Consider the following 25,572-nt stretch of genomic DNA (forward strand, 5'->3'; position numbering starts at 1 on the left):
TTGACTGGAGCAGACAGTCCTGAGCTTTTCCACTTAGGAACTCAGGAAGGGGATGGAATGTTGGTCCCAGGGACACAGCGTGAGGCTGCTAGAAGTCTTCATTAAAATTTCAAGTCTTTTCGTGGAGGTGTTTGAATTGAACGTTCATACCTAGAGCTTTTGCAGTTCTCGGGGTAGACCACATTTTGTTTATCAGTTTATCAGTTGATGGACATTTGGGTTGTTTCCCTTTTTTGGCTCTTAGGAATATTGCTGTTATAAACATTCATGTGTCTGGTTTTGTGTGAACATGTGTTTTCACTTCTCTTGCATACATACCTAAGAGTGGAGTTGTTGAGTCATATGGTAACTATATGTTAAATTTTTTGAGGAACAGTTTTATAGTTTCACTGGTAATGTGTGAACATTTCAGTTTTTCCACATCCTGACCAGCACTTGTTATTGTCTGTTTTTTAATAATAGCCATATTAATGGGTACGAAGTGATACCTCAGTGTGGTTTAGATTTGTATTTCCTTAATGGTTAATGTTGTTGAGCATCTTTCCAGGTGCTTATTGGCTCTTTGTTTATCTTTTGGAGAAGCGTCTATTCAAATTTCTTTTCCATTTAAAAAAAATGAATTCTTTACGGTTGAGTTGTAAGAGTTCTTTATATATCCTGGATTCTCCCTATGAGATACACATGACTTGCAAGTGTTTTCTCCCATTCTATGAGTTGTCTTTTCATGGTCTGCTGTTTTTTATTTCATTGAAGCAGAGTGCTTTTTCAGTAAGCCCACTGTAGAGGCACGGGGAAATAAATAAGGTCACAGTGGAAATGCCCTGTCCAGGTTTGAGGGCACAGGGACCAGATGAAGATACCATGAGAGGGAGGGCCAGTTATCTAGATACAGTGGTACTACTTTAGTTCAGTGTTTAAGGTGTTTTCTGAAATGATTCCATGGAAGTACCATTAACTGTCTTCTTGAGTTGGCACTAATCAAAAGAAATGTCATTCATGTCCAGTTTGTGATTCTGACTCTTAGGAACTTAGAATATTGGGTGTGTATGTGACATACCCGTTTGTGTAAAATACCTGCTGTGGTTTACTTACGTGGCTCAAGCACAGCTTGACCCCTGCTTATAGCACTCTACCTGCCACATGGTCTAAATGAGTTTTTTCCCCTCCTGCAGTTAAAAATTCAAGATGTCCACTTGCGCTTTGAAGATGGTGTCACCAACCCTTCCCATCCGTTTGCATTTGGCATCTGCATTAAGAATGTATCCATGCAAAATGCCATGAACGAGCCTGTGAGTATGAAATACACCTGCAAACCAGGAAGAAAGCACCAGGTCTGGGGCATTTGGGGCTGTGCCTTGGGTCCTTTCATGTTCTGTGAGATCACCGTCTTTTTCTCCATGTTCTTTGGCAGGTGTAGATGTCTTTTGTGTTAATTTCCTCTAACCTGTCATTATTTCACTCGTCCATCAATGTTGGCACATTTTACACATGAAGAAACTGAGGTGCAGAAAGGATCTCATTTTTTATTTTCTTCTGTCCTTACATGCACTCTTGGGGTACACTCACTCTGTTTCAGGGTTTTATCAGCCACCTGGAATATGTGCTGACGGCATCCACATCTTGAAAGTCATTCTCCCCACCTCTTCTGGCCTTCAGATTCAAGGTCTTTTCCTATGGGATGCCTCTGTGGTATTTTGTTGTTTAGTCACTCAGTCATGTCCGACTCTTTTGTAACCCTATGGACTGTAGCCCACCAGGCTCCTCTGTCCATGGGGTTCTTCAGGCAAGAATACTGGAGTGGTTTGCCATGCCCTGCTCCAGGGGATCTTCCCAACCCAGACATCGAACTCGTGTCTCCTACATTGGCGGGAGGGTTCTTTACTGCTGGTCCATAATGGAAGCCTGTGGTATCTTAGGCTTGTTATAATCAAAATGATCCCATTATATTCCAGCTGCCCATTTTGCTTCCCTGAAACCAACTTTTTTCCTTTTTTCCTCTGACATGTTATTGCATGTTACAAACCAATCACATGAAAACTGACTTTTGAGCCCTTTTTGTGCCAGGCACTATTCTTAGTGGTTTACTTGATCTTTCATGTTGACTTCTCATTACTCTTTACTAACACTGTTATCCTGTACTGTAGCTGAGGACACTGGAGAGCCCACAAAGCCTAAATACCTGCTCTCTCCGGCCCTTTACAGAACAAGTTTGCCTCCCTTGCTTCAGTACATGTGTTCTCGCCCATGACACTCATCTTTAGACACCTGTGCTCATTTCTTCACTTCTTATTCCTCAGCTTCTGTATCCATTTGGTTACAACGTCCTGCCAGTTTTCCCTGCAAGGTGTCTCAAACATGGCTCTTCCTCTCCCCTTCACTTCAACTGTCTGAGTTAGGATCCTTCAGCTCCTGTCTGAGTCAGTAAGCTCCTGACTTCCGACCCTGCCTCACTTCTGTCCCAGGCTCTTGATTCGCCCTGTGCCAGGGCTTCTCAGCCTTTCCTACGTCCTGGCATACAGAGGAGAGTGATGGTGTTTGTACAGGTCAAAGGGGCAAGTGGATGTGGCTGCTTGGGGCTGGAGGTGTCCTGAGAGCAACCAGGTACAGTGGATCCTCCAGCAAGATGGGCTTGAACACTGCGAGTCCACTTGTCCACAGACTTCTTTTAAAAAACATACCACAGTATCACATGATCCTTCAGTGCAGAACCATGAATAGGAGTGCTGAGCAGAAAGTTATATGAGGATTTCTGACTGCAAGGAGGGTTGACACCCCTAACTCCCAAGTTGTTCAAGGCTCATTGTATTCTGAACTGTAGTTTGGTCCTGTAGACTTGCTTGTTATCTTGACACACTCATGACTCCATTTGGGGTAGAGGGGAGCTCTACCTTGCACTGTTGCCAGGGTTCTCTTTCTAAAACACATAGCTGGTTCTGAAACATGCCTGCATTCAAACCCTCAGTGACTTATCTCCCTTCAAGTGTGACATCCAAACTCCTTAGTATGTCAGACTTCTTACTGCATCGGTTTTCTTGGGCCTAGATAACAAATTACCATGAACTAGATGGCTTCTTCTGTGCTGGAGGCCAGAGTCCAAGGTCAAGGTGTCAGCAGAGTTGGTTGCTCCTAGAGACTCTGAGGGAGAAAACTGCCCCCTGCGTCTCCTTGCTTCCCGTGGTTGCCTTGGCTTGTGGGTGCATCACTCCAGTCTCTGCCTGGATCTTCACATGGCCTTCTCCCCCTGTGTCTGTTTCCTCTTCTTTTAAGGACATCAGTGATTGGATTAGGGCCCACCCCAATCCCCTATGACTTTTTTTTCCCCACAAAGAATTCGACAGTTTTAATCATATAAAATAAAATACAATGAAAAAGCATTGCTCAGGGTCTATCCCAATCTAGATTACCTTATTTTTTTTCACAAAAAGTTCAGTTTTAATCATATAAAATACAATAAAAGGCATATTGATCTTCTTTCTTGAGTTGTTTTAGGTGTAAGGTTAGGTTGTTTATTTGAGATTTTTCTTGTTTCTTGAGGTAAGATTGTATTGCTGTAAACTTCCCTCTTAGAATGCTTTTGCTTCATCCTGTAGGTTTTGGATTGTTGTGCTTGCATTTTCTCTAGGTATTTTTTGTTTTCCTCTCTGATTAGTATGACCTTATTTTAATCTGATTATGTCTGCAATGACCCTCTTTCTGAGTATGTTCCCCCACTCATAGGTTCTGGGACAACACAAATTTTGCAGGATGCAGGGGGAGCTTTTCAACCTAGTGTACCTAGTAACACTCCAACCTACTTTTCTCAACACTCAAGTAACTCTCCACTCCTTGTGTGTGTCTGTACACGAGTCTCAGTACTGCTGCACCCTGAACACAGTGCTTCCTTACAGGTGTCCCAGTACTGCCCCACCCTGAACACAGTGTTTCCGTACATGTTCCCAGTACCCACTCCACCCCTGAACACATTGCTTCCGTACACGTGTCCCAGTACTGCCCCACCCTGAACACAGCGTTTCCGTACGTGTTCCCAGTACCCACTCCACCCCTGAACACAGCTCTTCCATACACGTATCCCGGTACTGCCCCACCCTGAACACAGCGTTTCTGTATACGTGTCCCAATACTGCCCCACCCTGAACACAGCGTTTCTGTACATGTTCCCAGTACCCACTCCACCCCTGAACACAGCGCTTCCATACAGGTGTCCCAGTACCAGCTCCACCCCTGAACACAGTGCTTCCCTACACATGTTCCAGTACTGCCCCACCCTGAACACAGCACTTCAGTTGCACAGATGTATTCACTGTCCTTTGGAGCAATTGGGCCTATTGTGTCATTGGCCCCACTCCTTGCAATGTGTCCCGAACCTTCCCTTCTACCCTCTGTCTGAAACATACACAGCTTTTGATACTTACCTGCCCAGTGGTATTTTTTAGTTGTTTGCTTGTAGCATCTTATATATTCTTCCTCTGCTCTCCTCTGCTTAATTACACTTGTTCACATGTTTGTGTTTCCATTTAGTTAGATTCTCAACTCCATAAGAGCAGAACCATGTTTTCATTGTTTTGTATCCTCAGCACCTTGCAAAGTGCCCTACGTATGATTCATCACTACTGGCCTGTTGAATGAATGAATAGATTTGTAAATAAAGAATCATCTTGCTTTCTTCCCTGTCTTCCCCCAGGTACAGAAATTAATGCGGAAAAAGCAATTAGATGTGGCAGAGTTTAGCGTCTATTGGGATGTGGATTGCACTTTATTGGGGGATTTGCCTCAGGTGGAGTTACAGGTATGATTCTGGCAGGGCTCTCCTGTAACACAGCACCGCAATGAAGTGTGTAGGATCACGGCCATATGGGGTTTTGTTCTCTGTGTCTCTGTTCCCGTTCCCACCCCCTTTCCCTCCTTGGCATCCGTTCTCAAGTATGTATATGTTTTCTTGAGGTACCTGCTATGTCTGTAACTCTAAAAAATATATTAGGGATTTGTGTATGTTTTACATTTATAGTGTATTATAGATTTGTTTTCTTTTTTTCATTTAAAGCTCTGTTTTTATCAGTGTTGCTGCTTATACTTCTGATTCATTGCTTCTGTTGGATGGTATTCAGCTGCATGCACTTAATGTATTAGTGTTCTCTACTCTTTTGGCCACCGTTGTACATGCAGGTTTTCAATGAATGAAGCACCACATCTGACTGTTAAGAAGAGATTTCTTACTATGTTTTGTGTTGAAATTTCACCTTTGGTGACATTCCTTTAAGAATACTTAGAATGTCATTGTAAATCATTGGATGTAAAATATTACTGTTTGTGAAGGATATTTAGAAAAATCTCAGTTTAATCTTTTTGTAAAGAAATTGTACTTGGTTTTAAGTGAAATGGAAAGAAAGTTCTCATATTTCCCTCAACCACCATTATCCTTGCATGCTGTTGTCCAGAATGGTTTTTGTTTTGCCAGTTTGATTAAATAAATATTGTGCATTCATACAGTAGAGTATGCAACTATAAAAAATAAAGGGCAGAGATCTTTATAATGAATACATAATAGTCTCTAAGACAGTATTAAGTTTCAAAAACTAAGGTAAAAAAGCATGTGTGCCTTCTGTGTAAGACTGGTTTTAAAAACCAAAAAGTTATGCATTTGCCTGAATCTGTACAGAATGCTTCTGGTGGACTGTGTAAGAAACTGGTGTCATTGTTGCCTCAGAATAGGGTAACTGGCTGACTGAAAGAAGGAGTAGGAAGGAGACATTTCACTTTTTTTGCCTTTAAAATTCTAAACTGTGTGAATGTATTACCTGTAAGAAATATAAACACAAATTAAAAAATGCTGGAGAGCTTTAGATTCCCAGTTTTCTCCTGCTTTTGGATTCTGATGTCATATGCTGTAGATTAGACAACATTACACCAGGTGACTTTGATCTGGGGAACGTCTGCTGTAATGACAGCCATTCTTGTGCCACTCAGGAGGCCATGGACAGGAGCATGGAGAGTCGTGACCATCACTACATCTTGGAGCCTGTGTGTGCATCTGCTCTTCTGAAGAGAAACTGCTCCAAAGAGCCTCTGCGCTCTCGGCACACTCCCCGAATCGAATGTGATATTCACCTGGAGACCATTCCCTTGAAACTCTCTCAGGTACCCTCCTCCTTCCTGTCACTGTCTGCTGCTAACTGCGGTGTTGATAGAAGGGTCCCCTCATGGGAAAGGAAGTGCGCATGAGACCCAGATGCAGAACCCACTGTCTTTATACGCTCGGGTTGGGTGTGTCTCAGGTTAGTTTGATTTGATGTTTTTAAGTGCTGAATGAAGAGCATAAGAGAGACAGTGAATCTGTGTACTTAGCTGATAGTGTTCAGAGAGACATGCTACGTAGTGCTGGAGCTTGGTCTTGCAGTTGGCATTGGATTTCAACTCACTGGGTTGACTAGTATGACTTGTCCCTGTGATGTGTAATGTCTTTACTGAGCAAAAGAAATAAACCAGTTCTAACCTTGTACCGCTTAACTTCTAATAAAAAGCTGCAGTACCGGCAAATCATGGAATTCCTCAAGGAGCTGGAGCGAAAGGAGAGGCAGGTGAAGTTCCGAAAATGGAAACCCAAAGTGGCTGTGTCTGAGAAGTAAGGCTTGTCAATTAAGTGTTGTGTGTGGAATGCATTTTCTAGCATGTTCTTTTTGTATATAGATCAGAGATATGCCTCACTGCCTTCACATGGTTGAAGATGAAAATATAGTCGATTTTTCTGGCTTTAAAAATGCCCTTTCTGTTGTCATTGTTACCATGCTCTCGTGTATCTCTGGTGTTACGGGTTTACTCTGAGGTCGAGCATAGTGGAATTTAGAAGGTCCTCTCAGTCTCAGGCATGTTTCCCTGGTGCTTCAGTGGCAGAGAATCTGCCAGCCAGTGCAGGAGACACGGGAGACTTGGGTTCGATCCCTGGTCCGGGAAGATCCCCTGGAGAAGGAAATGGCAACCCAGTCTAGTATTTTTGCACGGAGAACTTGATGGACAGAGGAGCCTGGTGGGTTATAGTCCATGGGGTTGCAAAGAGTCGATACGAGTTAGCAACTGAGCAACAGCAACAACAACTCAGTCTCATGTAGCGAGGAGACTAGCCTTGCTCTGGTGGGATCTGACCGTGTGGTAAATATTTTGTAGCACTTCTGAACCTACTCCCTTGTACCTTTTCTCCTAACCAGTTTGGTCAGCGTTTATGTAATACACTTGATGACATCTATAGCATAAATGTCCAAAGCATCGCCAAGAGTCAGACACAACTGAAGTGACTTACCAAGCACATAGGATAGATAAATGTTTTCATGTAAATGTGCTCAATTTGACCAGTCAATATATTAAACCTTTTTTAAAGATCCTATGTATTTCCAGTCTTTCCTGAAGTCTTCCATTTAAAAATCCTTAACAGTCAAATCCTTGCTGATTATCTTACAATGGTATTTACTGTAAAGCCATCACTTGATTGTCTGTCAGTGGGAGAGGCTGATGTCATGGGTCATTCAGACCAATTGAGTAATGTTCTATTACCGGTGTATCTATCGAGGATGCAGTGGATTAGCTTTCCCCACGGATTGAAGTTAGCCTAATATTATTTGAATTTGAGGCATAAAGTGATGGCCGACAAGAGAAGACATGTCTAGAATGGGAGTAGTGTGCTGTGGATCGCCTTGGGTCGATAGCATTTTCATCGCTTTTGCTGTAAGTAACTAGATGGCTATGAAATGTTTCAGCTGCCGCGAGTGGTGGTATTTCGCTTTGAATGCCAACCTGCATGAGATCCGGGAGCAGAGAAAGCGCTGTACATGGGGCTTCCTGTTGGGCCGGGCCCGTGATGCCGTGTCTTATACCGACAAGTACTTTACCACGTTGAGAGGAGGCTTGCTATCTGCAGACGACAAGGTAAAGGGTGTTGTCTCGAGTTTCTCGTCTCCACTCAGAGGGTAAGACTGTCTCTTCAAGACTGAAGAAAATGGAATTTGTGAAGAAATAAAAGTGTTTGGGATCATAGTTTTTTAGGATAAAGTTGGCCTTACTAGGGTGAGAGCTTCTTGGAAGGCTGGGTTTTGCCTCAGCAGAAAGCTTTCTCCACCTTCTGTTGCTAGAGGGTAGCCAGGCCATGGGCTGGGAGAAGGAAAAGGGGCTGTGATCCTGCCAGGCCTCCCTGCTGTCTGTGCAGGGCCCAGAGAGACACTGCATCTAGTCTCTCCTATCGAACACCTGATCCTAACTCTTCTCCTCACATTTCCCATAATCCTGATGGACTTGATGGACCCTGGAGTTTTGGGGGTAGAGCCTAGGCCGAGGGTGTGCAGTGAGGGGAAGGCCAGCTCTAGTTTCAGTTACCTGCAGGACCAGAGACACTTGGAGCTGGCAGTCCTAGGGTCCTGGCCTGGAGCTTCCTCTAGTTCCAGTCTGGCTCCTCTGTCTCCTCAGGGAGGGCCGTGGGGAGTGTTTTCCTCTTTGATTTGTTTCGGTTTTGTGAGCGTCAGTTTTTGAAATAGCAATTTAGACTTATTCCAGCCTGGGGATTGTCTCAATTAACTGTTTCTTTAGTGAACACTTCTAAGCTTCCCGTTAGCACCTGTTTTAGCTTGGGCCGCTATAACAACATTCCACAGGCTGGGGTGCTTTAAACGGTGGATGTTTACTTCTCACAGTTCTGGAGGCTGAAATTCCATGATTGAGGTGCCAGCAGATTCAGTTCTTGGGGAAGACCATCTTCCTGGTTTATAGACAGCCGCCTTCTCCCTATGTGCTCATGTGGCCTTTCCTGGGCAGAGAGAGAGCTGTTTGTCTTCCCCTTCCTACAAGGGAACTAGTCCTATAATGATGGTCCCATCCTCATCACCTCATCTAAACCTGTTCACCTCCCAGGGGCTCTACCTTCAGATCCTATCACGTTGAGGGTTTAGGCCTCAACATGAACTTATTGGGGGGACACATTCAGCCTATGAGAGCACCCCACTGTGGTAACCAGTGGCAATGCTGCCTCTTTGGGTGTTCTCACCTGTCTTGCCAGCACCCTGAGGTATGACCCACTCTGCTAGTGCTTTTTTCATGGGTGTCAGGCGTGGTTACTGACATAGAAGCCTTAATAAAAGGATGGAATAAACTAGACCTTTTGTTTTGGATAGTTTTCTTAAAGGCATAGGGAAAGACATGGAGCAAGGGAAAAATCTAAATTACAGCTGAGGTGAGCAAGTGAACATGTATAATCTCCTTTTCCTTAATGGCAGGGTGTAAGGCTTCCCTGGTGGCTCAGATGGTAAAGAATCCACCTGCAGTACAGAAGACCCAGGTTCCATCCCTGGGTCGGGACGATCCCCTGGAGAATGGAATGACAACCCACTCCAGTCAGTATTCTTGCCTGGAGAATCCCATGGACAGTGGGGCCTGTTGGGCTATAGTCCATTGGGACGCAGAGTCCGACACCTCTGAGCGATTAACAACTTTGACTTTTGAGAAACAGCTTAGGAGAGCTGACTCCGCTTTCTTCCGCGTCTTTGTGTGTCGCTGGCCAGTTGTTCTTTCCTAACTAGTATGAAACAAATGATAAATGACCACTTCCTTGCCAATGTCCCACATGAAACATAAAGAAGCTGGAGTCCTGCATACTTACTCTGTAAACTAGGTGCTCAGTTTCCTCCTCTGACTCGGGAAGATTAACAGCCAGCCACCAACTTGAATCAGTTGAGGTAGCGCATGTGAAAGCACTTTGTAAACTGCCTTTGCTGAGCAAAGATGGGCTATTCGAGCAACACTTGTCCTTCACTTACCCGTTAACAACTCAATACCATCTTTGCTCCCTCTGCACTTCCTGTTAGTCTCAGAGTACAGGTAGGATCTACTGGGGTTATATGGAAAAGCTGTTTGAACCAGAAGCTTAGCAGTTACAGAACTCACTGTTTATCTTCATGGTTTCTGGGCCTTGGAAATACTGGAAACATTGGGGGCCAGGTGGGTTCCTTTAGTACTGGACGGGTTTGTGATGGTGTCCACTTCTCTGCAGCCATGACACCTGTTTTGTCTGACTTCACCCGAACAGGAGGAAATGTGTCGGATTGAAGAGGAGCAGAGCTTTGAGGAACTGAAGATTTTGCGTGAACTGGTACATGAGCGGTTTCATAAGCAGGAAGAACTGGCAGAGGTAGGAGACCCTCCGAGAGAATCTGTGTTCACACCCAGCATGCTGAGTGCCTCTTGGGGCACAGAGAATGAGGAGTGGCACCTCACGCCCTGTCTCTGTCTTTGGTGCTCACGTGTGCTCATTTCTGATTGACACAGAGCCTACGGGAGCCTCAGCTGGATCCTCTGGGAGACTCTCCTGGAGACCCAGGCCCTGGGGGAGGCAGCGGGATGCTGCAGTACCTTCAGTCCTGGTTTCCCGGCTGGGGTGGCTGGTACGGGCAGCAGAGCCCTGAAGGGAAGCCAGTGGAGGGCCTGATGGCGGAGCCGCAAGAGCAGTGGACTCCCGAGGAGATCCTAGGTAAGGCAGGAACTGGCTTTCACGTGCCCTTCTTGATTACAGTGAAGGGAGACACTTGGTTCATGGTTCACCTATTATTTGTGAAACTGGCCCATGGTATATTTAAAAAAAAAAAAAGACATTTGTAACAGTTTGTTTCATGTTATAGAGGCAGAGAGAGGTTTTTTTAAAAAAAATAATTTTCTTTCTTTATATTTGGCTGTGCTGAACCTTTGTTGCTGTGTGGGCTTTTCTCTAGTTTCGGCTCGTGGGCTTCAGTAGTTGTGGCACGTGGGCTCAGTAGTTCCGGTTGCTGGGCTTTAGAGCACAGGCTCAATAGTTGTGGCCCATGGGCCTAGTTGCTCTGCAGCATGTGGGATCTTCCTGGACCAGGGATCAAACTTGTGTCTCTTGCATTGGCAGGCAGATTCTTTACCATTGGACCTCTAGTGAAGCCTGAGAGTAGGTTTTAAGAGGTACTTTGTTTACAGCTCCATTACTGAATTTGAATATTTGCATGGTTTCAAACAGATCGGAGTGGGAGTGATTATAAGAGAATTAAGCCTGAGCCAGTTCAAAAGTTTGAAACCCTGAGAGCTTGAATACCAGTCCAGAGTCACTCTTTAGACCCAGGCTGTCCAGTATGGTAGCCGCAGTCACAAATGCTATTTAAATTTATTCAGCTAAAATAAAAAATTCACTTCCTCAGTTGACTAGCCACATGAACCACAGTGCTCAGAGCCTCCTGTGGTTAGTGGCCACCATGTGGACAGTGCAGTGTATAAAGCATTGCCCCATGTTGGGCAGTGCTGCCTTATACTGTAGTTTATCATGAATTTGACATTGCCCCTCGTTTGACAATAAGTTGATCAGGGCCCTTATAAGGCAGTTAGAGTCGTTTCATGTTGGTGAATAAAAGTCACCCATGACTTTGGAGTTCTTTCCTAAAGGGGAGATAATAGTTATGTCATATCATTGAGACTACGATCAGTGCTTTTTAAACTTTCCTATGTGTTTTCTTAAAGCCTCTTCTTCCTCATGTTCAGGCTCCGAGGAGTTTTTTGACCCTACTGCGGATGCTTCTTGTATGAACACGTACACAAAGCGAGACCATGTGTTTGCGAAACTGAACTTGCAGCTGCAGCGAGGGACCGTGACTCTGCTGCACCAGGAGCAGGGGGCTCCCCAGATGAACCAGAGTGCTTTCATGCAGCTTGAGTTTTCAGGTGCTGCCCCCAAAATGCTTCCTGATGCTCTCTGTCTCCCCAGACACCAGTGTCCACTTGAGTCTCGGTATTTGCAGTAGTTCTGTTGTAGAAAGTTGCCGTGAGTACTGATTCATGGCCCCTAGGGGCAACACAGGGTTAGGTGTCTGTAAGCATTTGGTGATCACATTCATCAGTGGATCAGTACATAATGCTGTTCTGTGTGTGTGTATGTTTAATGACACCTTATTTAATACATGTTGTTGACTCGTTAGTGGAACTCATGGCTAGCGACACTGAAACTGTAACTGATGTCTGAGTGAAGGTTATCTACTACCTGTATTTCCTCTGTAAGACATAGCGCTTCCGCGCTGTGCTTGGGGTCCCTTTTAAACAGTGAAATCACCAACAGACAGCACAAAAATGCCAAAAGCTGGCACTAATTAGATCATGATAAGGGCACTGGTATGAGCTGAAACAAGAAGGCAGAGTGTTGCCTTGTTCAACTTCAGCTAGAAACACGCACTTCAGGTGACTTGAATTTTTTGCTGCTCTGTACATGTCTGCAAAGCACTGTGCATGTATTACTTTTTGGGTTACGGTAAATTTTAATGAGTAGATGAATTTGCAAATATGGAATCTGCAAATAATGAAAAATTTTTTACTTCTTTTTGTGAATTTGAATTGAAGGTATGTAAATAAATACCCAGATGTTTGTTTTGTCTTCTCACAAATAGATTTATTGTAGTTCATAAAATAGCCACTTATCTGAGGTCTGTCAGTAGTTTAAAGGCAAGTGACCAAAAAAAAAAAAAAGCCAGTTTTTGACTGGCTTTGCCTTTGTAATCTTGAGAGCTGAGAAGTCATAAACTTAGTGTGAACTAGCAGATTGCTTGAACTAAATTGTGACGTGCTCTGTTTAAAATTCATTGTGTTGGAAAACTTCTGATATTCCTTACAAATTTATGTCAGTGGACAGGAAAGCTTGGCATGCTGCAGTCCATGGAGTCAAAGAGTCAGACATGACTGAGCGACTGAACTGAACGGAAGTAGACATTTAGATAAGTAGATAGGGTTATTTTGTTCCAATTTGAAGGAGAAATAGTTCATGATATCTGATAGTTCACTGTAAAATATTATATCTAATACTTTGAAAATACTTAAGGCTGTGATGGCATAGTATCAGCTCTTAACATTTATCTTCTTTAGGTGTAAAACTTCTAGCAGAATCTCTTCCTCGAAGAAACTCCTCCTTGCTCTTGGTCCGGTTGGGTGGACTATTTCTTCGAGACCTGGCTACGGAAGGAACCATGTTTCCTCTTCTGGTCTTCCCTAATCCAGTACGTATAGCTGTATGATTTGTCCAGGGTGTTGGTGAATTGCCGTCTTTTTTTAGGCAAGCAATAAGTAGTATTAAGTTGATTCGTTCTGACATTTGATCATTTTGAGAGAGATATGGTAATCAGAATATAACTACAGTTAGATAAGTTTTTTGATTTTGTTACCATGTGTTGGTGGGATTTATGGCAGTGGCTTTCCCCCACCTGGTGTTGTAGCCACCTTAGAATAGTTGCCTGGATTTGGAAGAAAATGTTATCAGCATGACTATTTCCTGCATTTCAAGGTCAGTGTTTGAATTTCCTCTGTATCTTGACAGTGATTTTCATGCATTCTGATCCTTAGTCACTGATAGGACTTCTCATCTCTCTAGAGTTACAGAAGAACCACTTTAAGTTTTCTCTATATGTGTACTTTTTTATATATAATATTCTTCTTAGACAAGAAGATCTTTGATCTTACTGAGTTGGCAAAGATATGATCAGAAGTGTTGAATCTTTAGCTCCTTATTATGCCTCCCATAGCTTTTTGGCTTGGGGGGTTGGTGATAGGGTGGGAGGGCAGAATAAAAGTGTGAAAAGCTGTGCACGTCCAGTCCTCGTTGAGCAGTAGTTCATGTAGTGCCGAGTGCAGAGCAGCACACTGCCTGTACAGGCTGGGGAAGGCACAGGCTGGAAGGCTCGGCCTCCAGGTCTGCATCCCCTGATGTCACATGAGTTTTGATTCGACTGTGCTAAGTGAGAGTGACGTCAAAGGGTAAGACTGGAGAGAATGTGTGCACGGGGAACTGGCCCCTCCCACCCTGATCCGTATGTGTTTTGTGTGTGTTCATCAGCAAAAGGAGGTTGGCAGAGTCTCCCAGTCTTTTGGACTCCAAACAACATCTGCAGACAGAAGCCATCATTATCCTGGTAAATTGTCATGTGTTCTTAAATTCATCCTTAAAAATGCAACGATTACATATCAGTAGTCTTGGTCAGAGAGGGAGTGAGTCCTGTTTTGTGCCCATGGACTTGCTGTGTGGATCCTTATCTGACTTGGAGACCACCCTGTGCTCTCCCTTAACTGGTGAGTGACTGGGGCAACTCCCAGGGCCTCCAGGTCTAGGGTTCCATGATGGGAGTGAATACAACAACCCAGTCTTGAGGAGTCCTGTTGATACCAAGAGGCAGCCCTTATTAGGCTCTCTATTTTATAAAGTTTTTGAAAATGAGACTTTATTGGAAAATAATTGAGGAAATGTCTTTTTTCCCCCCAGAATTCTTTGCCAGTTATAAAGAATAAGGTGATTGTTTTGCTGTGTTCTATTTATTATTTTTTTCCTCTGGTTCTTTTCCTCTAGCTGCAGATCCAGATGACCCAGTTTTTGAGATGCTGTATGAGAGAAATCCAGTGCACAGTCATTTTGAGAGGCGGCTGAATGTCAGCACAAGGCCCTTGAACATCATATATAATCCCCAGGCTATTAAAAAAGTAGCAGACTTTTTCTACAAGGGAAAGGTTCATACCTCAGGTTAACTTTTTTGTTTGATTATGTTACTTTCTAATGACCTCTTTGTTGTCACTTCTGGGACAAGGGTTATTGTACATTCTGGTGACCTGGTAGTGGTATAGAAAAGGCCTGAGAATAAGTGGAAGGGTTGTCCTTAGATCTTGAATCAAAGTGAATATCCTTGGAAAGTTGCTCTTCCAAGAGAAATCAATGACTTAATATTTTTTTCTTTCTTTGCCTTCATTTAGCATGTATTTAAAATACTTTCCATCTATTATGACAGTGGTTTCCTTGGCTACCCAGGATATTTTAGACCAGAGAATTTAGGAGGAATGTTCAAGAATTTTCTCCTAGATGACAGGATCAGTGGTTTGTTTTACTTGTTTGGTGCAGCAATAAATAGTGCAGAGGTCGTCACTGGACTCTTCTGTGTCATCACTGGTTTACATATGTCTTCCTTTGTCTCCCAAAAAGATTTGAGACAGTATGTGCAAAAAAAGCAATTCTGTTGCTAGAGAAATCGATAAAACAATAGTGCTTTCCTAAATATATCCGTCACTCCCCTGTCATAAGGGTTGTTTTAGTTTTTGATCCAGTTTTTGAGTCTCTTCATGTACATGAATGTGTGTACATGCTTAGTTGCTCTTTGTGACCCCATGGACTGTAGCCCACCAGGCTCCTCAGTCCGTGGAATTTTCCAAGCAAGGATATTGGAGTGGGTTGCCATTTCTTCCTCTAAGGGATCTTCCACACCCTGGGATTGAACCCATGTCTCTTGCATTGGCAGGTGGGTTCTTTACTACTGAGCCCCCTGGGAAGCCCCTTTCATGTAGACGGTGACCATAAATGTCTTGGCTCCATTGCTCTGACACTGATAGAATGTAGAAGGCAAATCCTCCTAAATTCCAGTTTCCCTTTCAGTACTGATCATGCTGTTAAGGATTTTGAGATATTATAGTTTGGAATCTTTCAGAAACTGATTCTAGAAATTCTAATAACTTAGATGCCCATTTCTTATGTACTTAACCTTCCTCTGCATGGCTCTCTTCACTGTCTTTGCCACATTCCTGTAACTCCAGCTCAGGCTGGAGTAAGGGACTCTTGTTGTACAGACTGTTTTTTAGCTTTGGTGGAAATTCCTGGTCAGAGAACATGTTGCAGCACTTTCTTTCACCCAGTCATAAGAAGATTGTGACTCTTGGATGCTTCCAATCTTGCAGGTTTCGGTTATCAGTCTGAACTTGAGTTGAGAGTGGCTGAAGCTGCACGAAGGCAGTACAACAGACTGAAGATGCAGACCAAGGCGGAAATCCGGCAGACTCTTGACCGATTGCTAGTGGGTGATTTCATTGTAAGTGGACATAATGATGCTCCTTTTGTGGGGCGGGGAAGAGGAAGGCATTCTTTCTGGGAAGTTCTTTACAGTAGAGAGTCATGCCTGTATCAGTTACACTGATAAGTAAACGGAATCTATGAAATACTTATCAGCTAGCAAAAAATAAAATCCCATGTCTTTTATAGTCAGGGTGTAATAAATAAAAACAAATGACTGAGACTAGATCATATATTATTTCTTCCTTGTTTCCGACTTAGAACATTCTCAAGACTTGTCTTTGTTCCATTTTCTAGACCTGACATTTTGTAAATATTTCAATTAAGAACACCCCCTTTTAGTTACTGTTATCAGAAGAAAAACAATTGAAATGATGCCCCAGGAATTTTTTGTTTTAGAGATTTATTTACTTTTTTGGCTGCGTTGGGTCTTTGTTGCTGCACGTGGGTTTTTTCCAGTTGAGGCGAGCAGGGGCTACTCTGTGTTGTGGTGTACGGGCTTCCCGTTGCAGTGGTTTCTCTTGTTGTGGAGCACGGGTTCTAGGTGTGTGGGCTCAGTAGCTGTGGCTCTCGGGCTTAATTGCTCCGCTGCATGTGGTATCTTCCCGGACCAGGGATTGAACCAGTGTTCCTTGCATTGCAAGGAGGATTCTTGCACTGGTCCACCAGGGAAGCCCGATACCCCAGTTTTGATTCCTGGGAGTGATGATCACTTTGTGATGCTGAGTGCCCAGCTGATATGAGGATGCTTATGCACAGGGAGAGCCAAGAAACATCTCAACAGTCCAGCTAAACTGAGTTTCTGACCCTGTGGCCTGGGGATGTGGTGCTCAGATGTGGCAGTAGGTGTACCACTCAGAGGGTGGCGTGTATTTGGTACAGAGCCAGCTGGGAGTGTAAGGGATGGCAGAAATGTTCAGGGGAAACACTTAGGGGGTTGTAGTATGGGATACAGAATTTGTCCCATTTTTTTGTTTTTGCATGTATTTCAATACAAATAACATTTAGTATTTCTGATTATCTTAGACCAAGAGGTTTCTCTTTCATGGCATTTATATAAATCAGCTTTTACTATTACATATAATTTACCAAATGTTACTATTACTACATGTAATTATATAAATTATATATTTATATAGTGTACATAAAATGTGTAAATTATCTATTTACAATAACTAGGACATGGAAGCAACCTAGATGTCCATTGACAGATGAATGGATAAAGAAGTTGTAGTACACACACGATGGAATATTACTCAGCCATGGAAAGAAATGCATTTGAGTCAGTTCTAATGAGGTGGATGAACCTAGAGCCTATTATATAGAGTAAAGTAAGTCAGAAAGAGAAAGATAAATACTGTATATTAAGGCATATCTATGGAATCTGGAAAGATGGTACTGATAGTTCTATGTGCAGGGCAGCAAAAGAGACAGACATAAGAACAGACTTTTGGACTCAGTGGGAGATGGCGAGGTAGGATGATTTGAGAGGATAGTATTGAAACATACACATTACCATATGTAAAATAGATAACCAGTGCAAGCTTGATGTATGACTCAGGGCACCCAAAGCTGTTGCTCTGTGACAACCTAGAGGGATGGGGTGAGGAGGGCAGTGGGAGGGAAGTTCAGGTGGAGGGGGAACATATATACCTATGGCTGTTTCACATTGATGTATGGCAAAAACCATCACAGTACTGTAATTTTCCTCCAATTAAATAAATTGAAAAAATACATAAATTGTTAATTTTTTACTGTATATGATCCTCTTTGATAAGCATTTATATAAATTAATTTATATAGCAAATTCATGGGAAGAGCCATTAACAAATTTGTGAATTGGTGTATTTTTTATATTTCAAATGTCAAAGCTTATGTTTTTCAGTAAGATATTTTGGCCTGAAAGTTTGTGCTTAGCAATGTCCATAAATAAGTAAAAATATTTGGATTTCTCATTTATTTGAATTCTATAATTTCTACAGTACTTTAAAGTATTAAGTCTTTAGAAATAAGAGCTTTCTTAAACCATCGATCATCAGAATCAAAGAGCAAGCAATCCCCAAACCAGTAATTTGCACATTTTTCTCTCCCACGTTAGCCATTTGCCTGTGGTAATGTCTCATATCCTTAAGCATTTGGATCCAATTTTGTTTTAAATGTTTTGCTTTAATACCATAGACCATTAGGTCATCCTGTGATCCTAGTGTGACCTTCAGGGAGGCTTGAGCTCCAGCTGATAAAGCTGCCCACTCTTAGCTGTTGTAGTTCAAGGCTATTTCATTGTGATTGATTCTATTTTTATAGGAGGAGAGTAAACGGTGGACAGTGCGACTGGACATTTCTGCCCCTCAAGTGATATTTCCTGATGACTTTAAGTTCAAGAATCCCGTGTTGGTTGTTGTGGATCTAGGAAGAATGCTGTTGACCAACACCCAAGGTACAGTGTGAATGTGAAGTAATAAAGGCGTATCTTGGCAGATTGATCTCACTCTCTCATTGAACCAAGTAAAGCTTAAAAAGAGTTTATTTAACATTTCTAGGCTCCAAAGTTAACTCGTTACTTTTTTATATAATAGTTTTCTTGAGATCCATTTGAAAATGTACAATTCAGTTGTTTTTGGTATATTCATAAAATTGTACAGCTTTCACTGTTATCTAATTCCAGAACATTTTCATTGTCCCAAGAAGACATTCTAGACCCATAAGTAGTTATTCTCTATTACCACCTCTACTGGCCCTTGCTAACCACTAATCTTTCTATCTTGTTTATATGCCTATTCTGAAGAGTTCGTATGAATAGAATCATGTAATATGAGACCTTTTATATATGACTTCTTAAACTTAGCTCAGTGTTTTCAAGGTTTATCCATTTTGTGAAAGAAGGGAAAGTGAAAGTGTTAGTTGCTTAGTTGTGTCTGACTCTTTTTGACCCCTTGGACTGTAGCCCTCCAGGCTCATCTGTCTATGGAATTCTCCAGGCAAGAATACTAGAGTGGATAGTCATTCGGTTCTCCAAGGGATCCTCCCAACTCAGGGACTGAACCCTGATCTCCTGCACTGTAGGTAGATTTTGTCATCTGAGCCACCAGGGAAGCCCTGTAGCATGTTATCAATACTTCATTTCTGTTTGTGGCTAAATGATGTTCCCTTATATCGATATACTACATTTAATAATATCCACTCATCAGTTGGTGTACATTTGGTTGTTTGTGCTCTTTGGTTGGTATGAGCTTGGCCCTAAGGGGATGTGAAAAGGGAATTACATCCGAAGAAAAGAATCACACAGCTGCATAAAGTACCTTCTTGGATTTATAAAACATAAACTTGGGACAGAGACACAGGTTACCAAACCCAGGGATGTGTTTTTGTAGTTGTCGTGACACTGCTCAGGTGCAGAAGAGAGGGGTTGAGTGAATTTGGGGCTGGAACTTGACATATTAAGCAATTACTGCTCGCCAAGTGCTGCTCTAACACGTGGGTATTGTGTTGAGGAACGCAGAGGAAACCTCTGTTCTTTTGTAATCTTCTAGTTGGGGGGACAAAACAAACACATAGATGAATACAGGAAAAAGTAAACAAATAAGGATGGTTGGTGATGGCAGCTCATGCATTGCAGCTCAGATGTTCGGGGGCGGGGGGCAGTGACCAGAGGGCATTGTTGGTTTCTGCACCCTGACATGTGTTCCTGTGTTAGCAGGTCTCCATCTTTCCTCACGTTCATGAACTTTTACTCTTTGTGTTTTGATTTCCAAATCAGTAGATAAGTTCACTCTGAATACATGGGAAATACAGAATACTGTGCTTAGAGTTTTCATCTCCTTATTTTTAAAATCAGAGCTGTTGATTCTTTCTTGTTGTTGTTCAGTCTCTTAAGTTGTGTCCGACTCTTCTTTACTTTTCTTAATTATTACATTAAATGGGGGAGGAAGGCAAGAGCCAACATGTACTTTAAATCTTCCTGTTTTCATCTGCAGATGACTCCAAGAGGAAGAGTGGGGATGGGTCAGCATCGGAAGAGAATCAGTTCAGTGATGATGAATATAAGACCCCTCTTGCCACACCTCCCAATACCCCACCTCCTGAGACTAGCAGCAGTAATGGGGAGAAAACGCCTCCATTTTCCGGAGTCAAGTTCAGTGAAGAGCAGCTTCAGGCACATCTAATGAGCACCAAGATGTACGAGAGGTACTCGCTGTCCTTCCTCGACCTGCAGATCATGGTTGGACGTGTGAAGGACAACTGGAAGCATGTCCAGGATATCGACGTGGGACCGACCCACGTGGTCGAGAAATTCAACGTTCACCTCCAGTTAGAACGTCGATTGATTTATACGTCAGATCCCAAGTACCCCGGAGCCGTGCTCTCAGGCAACCTACCAGACCTGAAGATCCACATCAATGAAGATAAAATATCTGCTCTGAAGAATTGTTTTGCTCTCCTGACCACCCCAGAAACTAAGACTTTTGACTCTCAGATGAAGGAGAAGATTTTTCCCCAAGGGGGACAGCGGGGAAGTTTGCAAGACTCGGTGATGAACTTGACCCAGAGCATCGTGATGTTGGAGCAGCACACTCGGGAGGTCCTGGTGGAGTCACAGCTCCTCCTGGCGGAGTTTAAGGTGAATTGCATGCAGCTTGGCGTTGAGAGCAACGGCCGGTACATCTCTGTGCTCAAGGTGTTTGGCACCAACGCTCACTTTGTGAAGAGGCCTTATGACGCTGAGGTCTCCCTCACCGTTCATGGTTTGCTCCTGGTGGACACCATGCAGACGTATGGCGCTGATTTTGACCTTTTGATGGCCTCCCACAAGAACTTGAGCTTTGATATCCCGACAGGAAGCCTCCGGGATAGCAGGGCCCAGTCTCCCGTCTCTGGGTCCAATGTGGCCCACCTCACGAGTGCTGCCACACGGAACAACCAGTCAGCCACTAGTATTTCTCTGGACAGAGTTCTCACCAAAGAACAAGAGTCCCTCATAAAACTGGAATATCAGTTTGTGAGTTCAGAGTGCCCGTCCATGAATTTGGACAGCACCCTTCAGGTGATTTCATTGCAGGTGAATAATTTGGATATCATCCTAAATCCAGAGACAATTGTGGAGCTGATTGGTTTTCTTCAAAAATCTTTTCCCAAGGAAAAAGATGAGTTGAGTCCTCAACCTTTAATGACTGATTTTGAAAGGAGCTTTAGGGAACAGGGAACTTACCAGTCTACATATGAACAAAACACGGAGGTTGCGGTGGAAATCCACAGACTTAACCTGCTGCTCCTTCGGACGGTGGGAATGGCAAATGGAGAGAAGTATGGTAGAAAGATTGCAACAGCGAGTATAGGTGGCACCAAAGTTAATGTCTCCATGGGCAGCACATTTGACATGAATGGTTCTCTTGGCTGTTTGCAGCTTATGGATTTGACACAAGAGAATGTTAAGAAGCAGTATGTTGTCAGCATTGGAAATTCCGTAGGCTATGAAAATATCATCAGTGATATTGGCTTCTATGAATCTGTGTTTGTCAGAATGGAAGACGCAGGCCTCACTGATGCTCTGAGTTTCACCTTTGTTGAGAAATCTAAACAGGAATGTTTTCTCAACCTCAAGATGGCCTCCTTGCATTACAACCACTCCGCTAAATTCTTGAAGGAGCTGACGTTGTCCATGGATGAGCTGGAAGAAAATTTTCGAAGTATGCTGAAAAGCGCAGCCACCAAAGTCACCACGGTCCTAGCCACTAAGACAGCTGAGTACAGTGAGATGGTGTCGCTCTTTGAAACTCCCAGGAAGGCCCGGGACTCCTTTTTCTTAGAAGAAAATGAACCATGTGGGTTTGGCCTAGGCGCGTCTCATTCTGACACAGTAAAGCTCATCTTGAACATAAACATTGAATCACCAGTGGTTTCCATCCCTCGGAAGCCTGGGAGTCCCGAGTTGCTGGTGGGACACTTGGGACAGATCTTCATCCAGAATTTTGTGGCAGGAGATGATGAATCCAGAAGTGACCGTCTGCAAGTGGAAATCAAAGACATTAAATTATATTCTTTGAACTGCACCCAGTTGGCAGGCAGAGAGGGCCCCGGGCCAGAAATGAGCCGGGCGTTCTGCCCTCTATCTGGGTCTGCCAATGCCAATAGTCAAGAGGAAGCTCATTTCACCCGACATGATTTCTTTGAATCTTTGCATAGAGGTCAAGGTGAGGCATGGGTAACTTTTGTCTCATTTTGTTTAGATTCCAGACCCAGCCATGAATGTAGTACCTGGCTTAAAATAACAACAAAAACCTTTCTTTTAGAATTACCCTAAGTGAATATTTAAGGAGTTAAAATAGAATTTTAATAGAATGCTTTCATATTATGTTTGAATGTTTGCACCTTTTCTCACTGAATACCATTTTTGGCAAAATAAGGATATATTTTTTTAAGTGGCCCCCTTGGGTGAGTGTTCATTCACTGGGATTTAGTGGGTGAATTCTGTTAGAGTATTATGTAATTTAGTCAAATGCATCTGACTTTTTCATTCCTAAGCTGTAGGTCTTTTCTAGTTAAATATCATAGTCTAAGACAGCTGGAGGAATTGACAGAAATAGAATGTGAAATTTAGTCTGTTGGTGTTATGGTCTCTGTTGACTATCCTGCCATCTTCTGTAATCGTTTGGTACAGGGTTCTAGGAATAAAGTGCTCGTATTTATGTATTCTCGATCTGATCTGCTAAAATCAAGCAGTTCAATCCATTAGTCTTGGCATCTATAGAAATCAGGTAAGCTGTATTGATGGTGAAGATATTAATGCCTTTGAGAACTTCTCCTGTGGTTCTCAGATGTTAATTCACTGATTCGTGTTTACATAGTTACCAAAAGATTGCTTTTTCTGCTTGGGTTAAAAGTTGTTCACTTAGAATTCTATGTTGTCCTTGATTCTGAGCTAGGCCCCATAAGAGGGATCAGTCTAAAGCTGAGCATGGATGAACAGTTTTGGTTGGAAAATGCCAGTTTGGGAGATTTAAGAGAAGCTTACTGAGGACCCTTGCCTGGGTTAATGTTCACTGCACCATATTTTGAAACCATCAAATGGAGCTTGTTATGAAAATAGCTGTAGCATGCTCTGTGTGTGTAAATTTATCTTATACCCTTGCTTGCTGTGAGTTATGGTCTTGGAATAGTTACCAAGGTTTGTACTCAATTGTAGACCCTCAGTGCCAGGCTAACCTGCCTTCCTGGTCTAAGAGCAACTCCTGGGCTTGTTTATATATACCCTCACTTAATCAGCAATGACGCAATCAATCTGAGTGTTTCTAGTCGGTCATTTCTTCTCTCGTACGCCAGCTTTTCACATCCTCAACAACACGACCATTCAGTTTAAACTGGAGAAGATCCCTATAGAGAAAGAATCTGAACTGACTTTCTCACTTAGTCCAGATGACCTGGGAGCTTCTAGCATCATGAAGATTGAAGGAAAATTTGTCAATCCAGTTCAGGTAAGCACACTATTGATTTTTATGTCAGGACAGTTGAAGTCATGTAATGATTTTATATTTGTTATATACATGTGTTATGTTTATGTCTTGTTATATTTTGTATATATAAAATGTTAGAAGGAAAATATAAATTCAAAGAGATATTGTTCATGCACATTATTGTCAATAACTTGTTCCAATAAGCATGGAATCCTTTTATCATGTCCTTCTATTACTGAATCAGTCTTTGTTAGCTTCTTCATGTGGAGGGGTGAATTATAGAGTAGAAGAGGGCAAATTGTTAATTCCGTTGCCATTAAGAAATGAGGAAAATTATTGCTTAAAAAGTCAGGATCTCTCTTTCCCAGAGTGTTATAATTCTTGTCACACTTTTGGCATATGTGGCCCACCTACAAAACGATCTGATTATCTGAGCTGTTGGCAGATCCTTTCAAGGGAGAATTAGTCTTGCCCTCATTGAAATGAAATGGTCCAGGGTGTGTGTGTGGTATGTAAGTATACATCTTTCATCCTTTTACCTTCAAAAGTATCATTTTTCCTGCTTTCACAGGGAAAAGAGCAAAAAGCATAACATAAAACAGCAAGGATAGGCAGACTCTTAGGACAGTGCTCAGGATCTAGGGAAGTGACTGGTCATTAGTTTGGCAGCTGCTCTGCAGTAACCCAGGGGTGCTGTTAACAGAACATGTGTAGCTTTTGACATCAGTAGTTTCTGGATATGGGTCTCTGGTTGAGAGAACTTTCCCTGGATCTTTTCCTTTTTGGCTTTTAAGCTTTTTCTCTTAAACTTTTGCCTCATCAGTGCTGGATACTTAGGGTGGAGTTTACACCTTAAATCTAGCACATAAGGTGAATTCTATTGGATTATATTGACTTTTTATTCTTATGGTTACCATTGACTTACTGTTGTTTTTGATGAAAATCTTAGAAAATTATTCTTTAAATTATTATGCAATAATTAAATTTAGTAGTTTAAATAATGAAAAATATTTTGTGTTATGAAAGATTTTAAAAATAAAGTAGACTACGCTGGTAAACTTCATGTACCCATTACTCAGATTCAACAGTTACCAAGATTTTGCCCCATTTGTCTCATCCATTTTTTTTCTTCCTCCTTTGGAGAAATATTTTAAGGCAAATCCCAGACCATGCCATTTTTAATCCTATATATTTGAAGTGTATCACTATAAATTAAAAAAAATAACTATAGTGGTGCATTAAAAGAAATAACTATAGTGGTATTATCATGCCTGACAAAATTAGTGAAGATTTCTTGGTATCATCTGAATTTTAATCCATTTTGAGATTTCAGAGACATTTTTGATTTTTTAAAAAGATGTCCTTTACTTTTGGTATATTTGAATCAGGATCCAAATAAGGACTGTACATTCCATTTGGGTGATATATCTTGTAGGTCTCTATTCATTTAGTTTCCCTCTCATTTCCCCCTACCGCATGACATTATTTTGTTGGAAAACTAGGTCAGTTGCCTTGCAGAGTGTCCCGCATTCTGGATTTGGCTGTTAGTTTGTGGTGTTGCTGAACCGATTTTTCTACAACCAATTTTTCTGTAACTTAACTCTGTAGGTTTAATTGATTGAGGTGTTTTTTTGTTTTTTTTTTTTGCCAGAACGCTTCAAAGGTGGTGCACTGTAGCTTATATCAGGAGACATGCAATGTCTGATTGACTGTCAGTGATGCCAAAATTGTTGATTGTATGCAGATGGCAAAAAGTTGATCCATTCATTGTAAAATTCCCTGTCAGTCATATGAGGTCTTATTCTACTGATAACTGGTGGGATCCATTATTTATCTAACAGTTACAAAGTGATCACCTTCCAATTCTGTGTTTTCTATATCTATTTGGAACTCCTCTGTTAAAAAATTACCCTTGAGCAAATAAAAACTTCCCTGAAAACAGTTTTAGTAAGAAATTGTAATTAAAAACAAAGTGAGGGGATAACAGGTAATGATTGCCATAAAAAAGTACTATTTGTTTGATCAGCTGTACTAGTCATAGGTTGTTATAATAATTGGTGATGATCAGCAAGTTTTATTTTTTTTACTTTTTATTTTATATTGGAATATAGCTAATTAACAGTATTGTGGGCAGCAAAGGAACTCACCGGTACATATACATATATCCATTCTCCCTGAAACTGCCCTCCCATCCAGGCTACCACATAACACTAAGCAGAGTTCCCTGTGCTAAACAGTAGGTCCTTGTTGGTTATCCATTTTAAATATAGCTGTGTG

The 25,572-nt window shown here is 42.2% G+C and overlaps 1 protein-coding gene across 11 annotated transcripts in view; it reads left to right on the forward strand.

The window, feature by feature from the left end:
- VPS13D (vacuolar protein sorting 13 homolog D) overlaps positions 1 to 25,572 on the forward strand; it is a 269,200-nt gene that overhangs the window by 18,415 nt on the left and 225,213 nt on the right. For 7 of the 11 annotated variants that reach the window (XM_070474310.1, XM_020897781.2, XM_020897934.2 and 4 more), the window contains exons 6-20: positions 1,173 to 1,289; positions 4,682 to 4,786; positions 5,965 to 6,135; positions 6,519 to 6,619; positions 7,746 to 7,914; positions 10,061 to 10,162; positions 10,300 to 10,501; positions 11,506 to 11,706; positions 12,895 to 13,025; positions 13,859 to 13,934; positions 14,366 to 14,536; positions 15,736 to 15,866; positions 18,152 to 18,284; positions 19,822 to 22,035; positions 23,165 to 23,316. In XM_070474310.1, the coding sequence (XP_070330411.1) occupies positions 1,173 to 1,289; positions 4,682 to 4,786; positions 5,965 to 6,135; positions 6,519 to 6,619; positions 7,746 to 7,914; positions 10,061 to 10,162; positions 10,300 to 10,501; positions 11,506 to 11,706; positions 12,895 to 13,025; positions 13,859 to 13,934; positions 14,366 to 14,536; positions 15,736 to 15,866; positions 18,152 to 18,284; positions 19,822 to 22,035; positions 23,165 to 23,316 (4,176 nt within the window). Of the gene's footprint in view, positions 1 to 1,172; positions 1,290 to 4,681; positions 4,787 to 5,964; positions 6,136 to 6,518; positions 6,620 to 7,745; positions 7,915 to 10,060; positions 10,163 to 10,299; positions 10,502 to 11,505; positions 11,707 to 12,894; positions 13,026 to 13,858; positions 13,935 to 14,365; positions 14,537 to 15,735; positions 15,867 to 18,151; positions 18,285 to 19,821; positions 22,036 to 23,164; positions 23,317 to 25,572 lie in introns of those variants that run through there. The other 4 variants (XM_070474311.1, XM_020897857.2, XM_020898086.2 and 1 more) reach the window with 2 other exon arrangements.

Source organism: Odocoileus virginianus, chromosome 11 (genome assembly GCF_023699985.2).
Source record: "Odocoileus virginianus isolate 20LAN1187 ecotype Illinois chromosome 11, Ovbor_1.2, whole genome shotgun sequence".
NCBI lineage: Eukaryota > Metazoa > Chordata > Mammalia > Artiodactyla > Cervidae > Odocoileus > Odocoileus virginianus.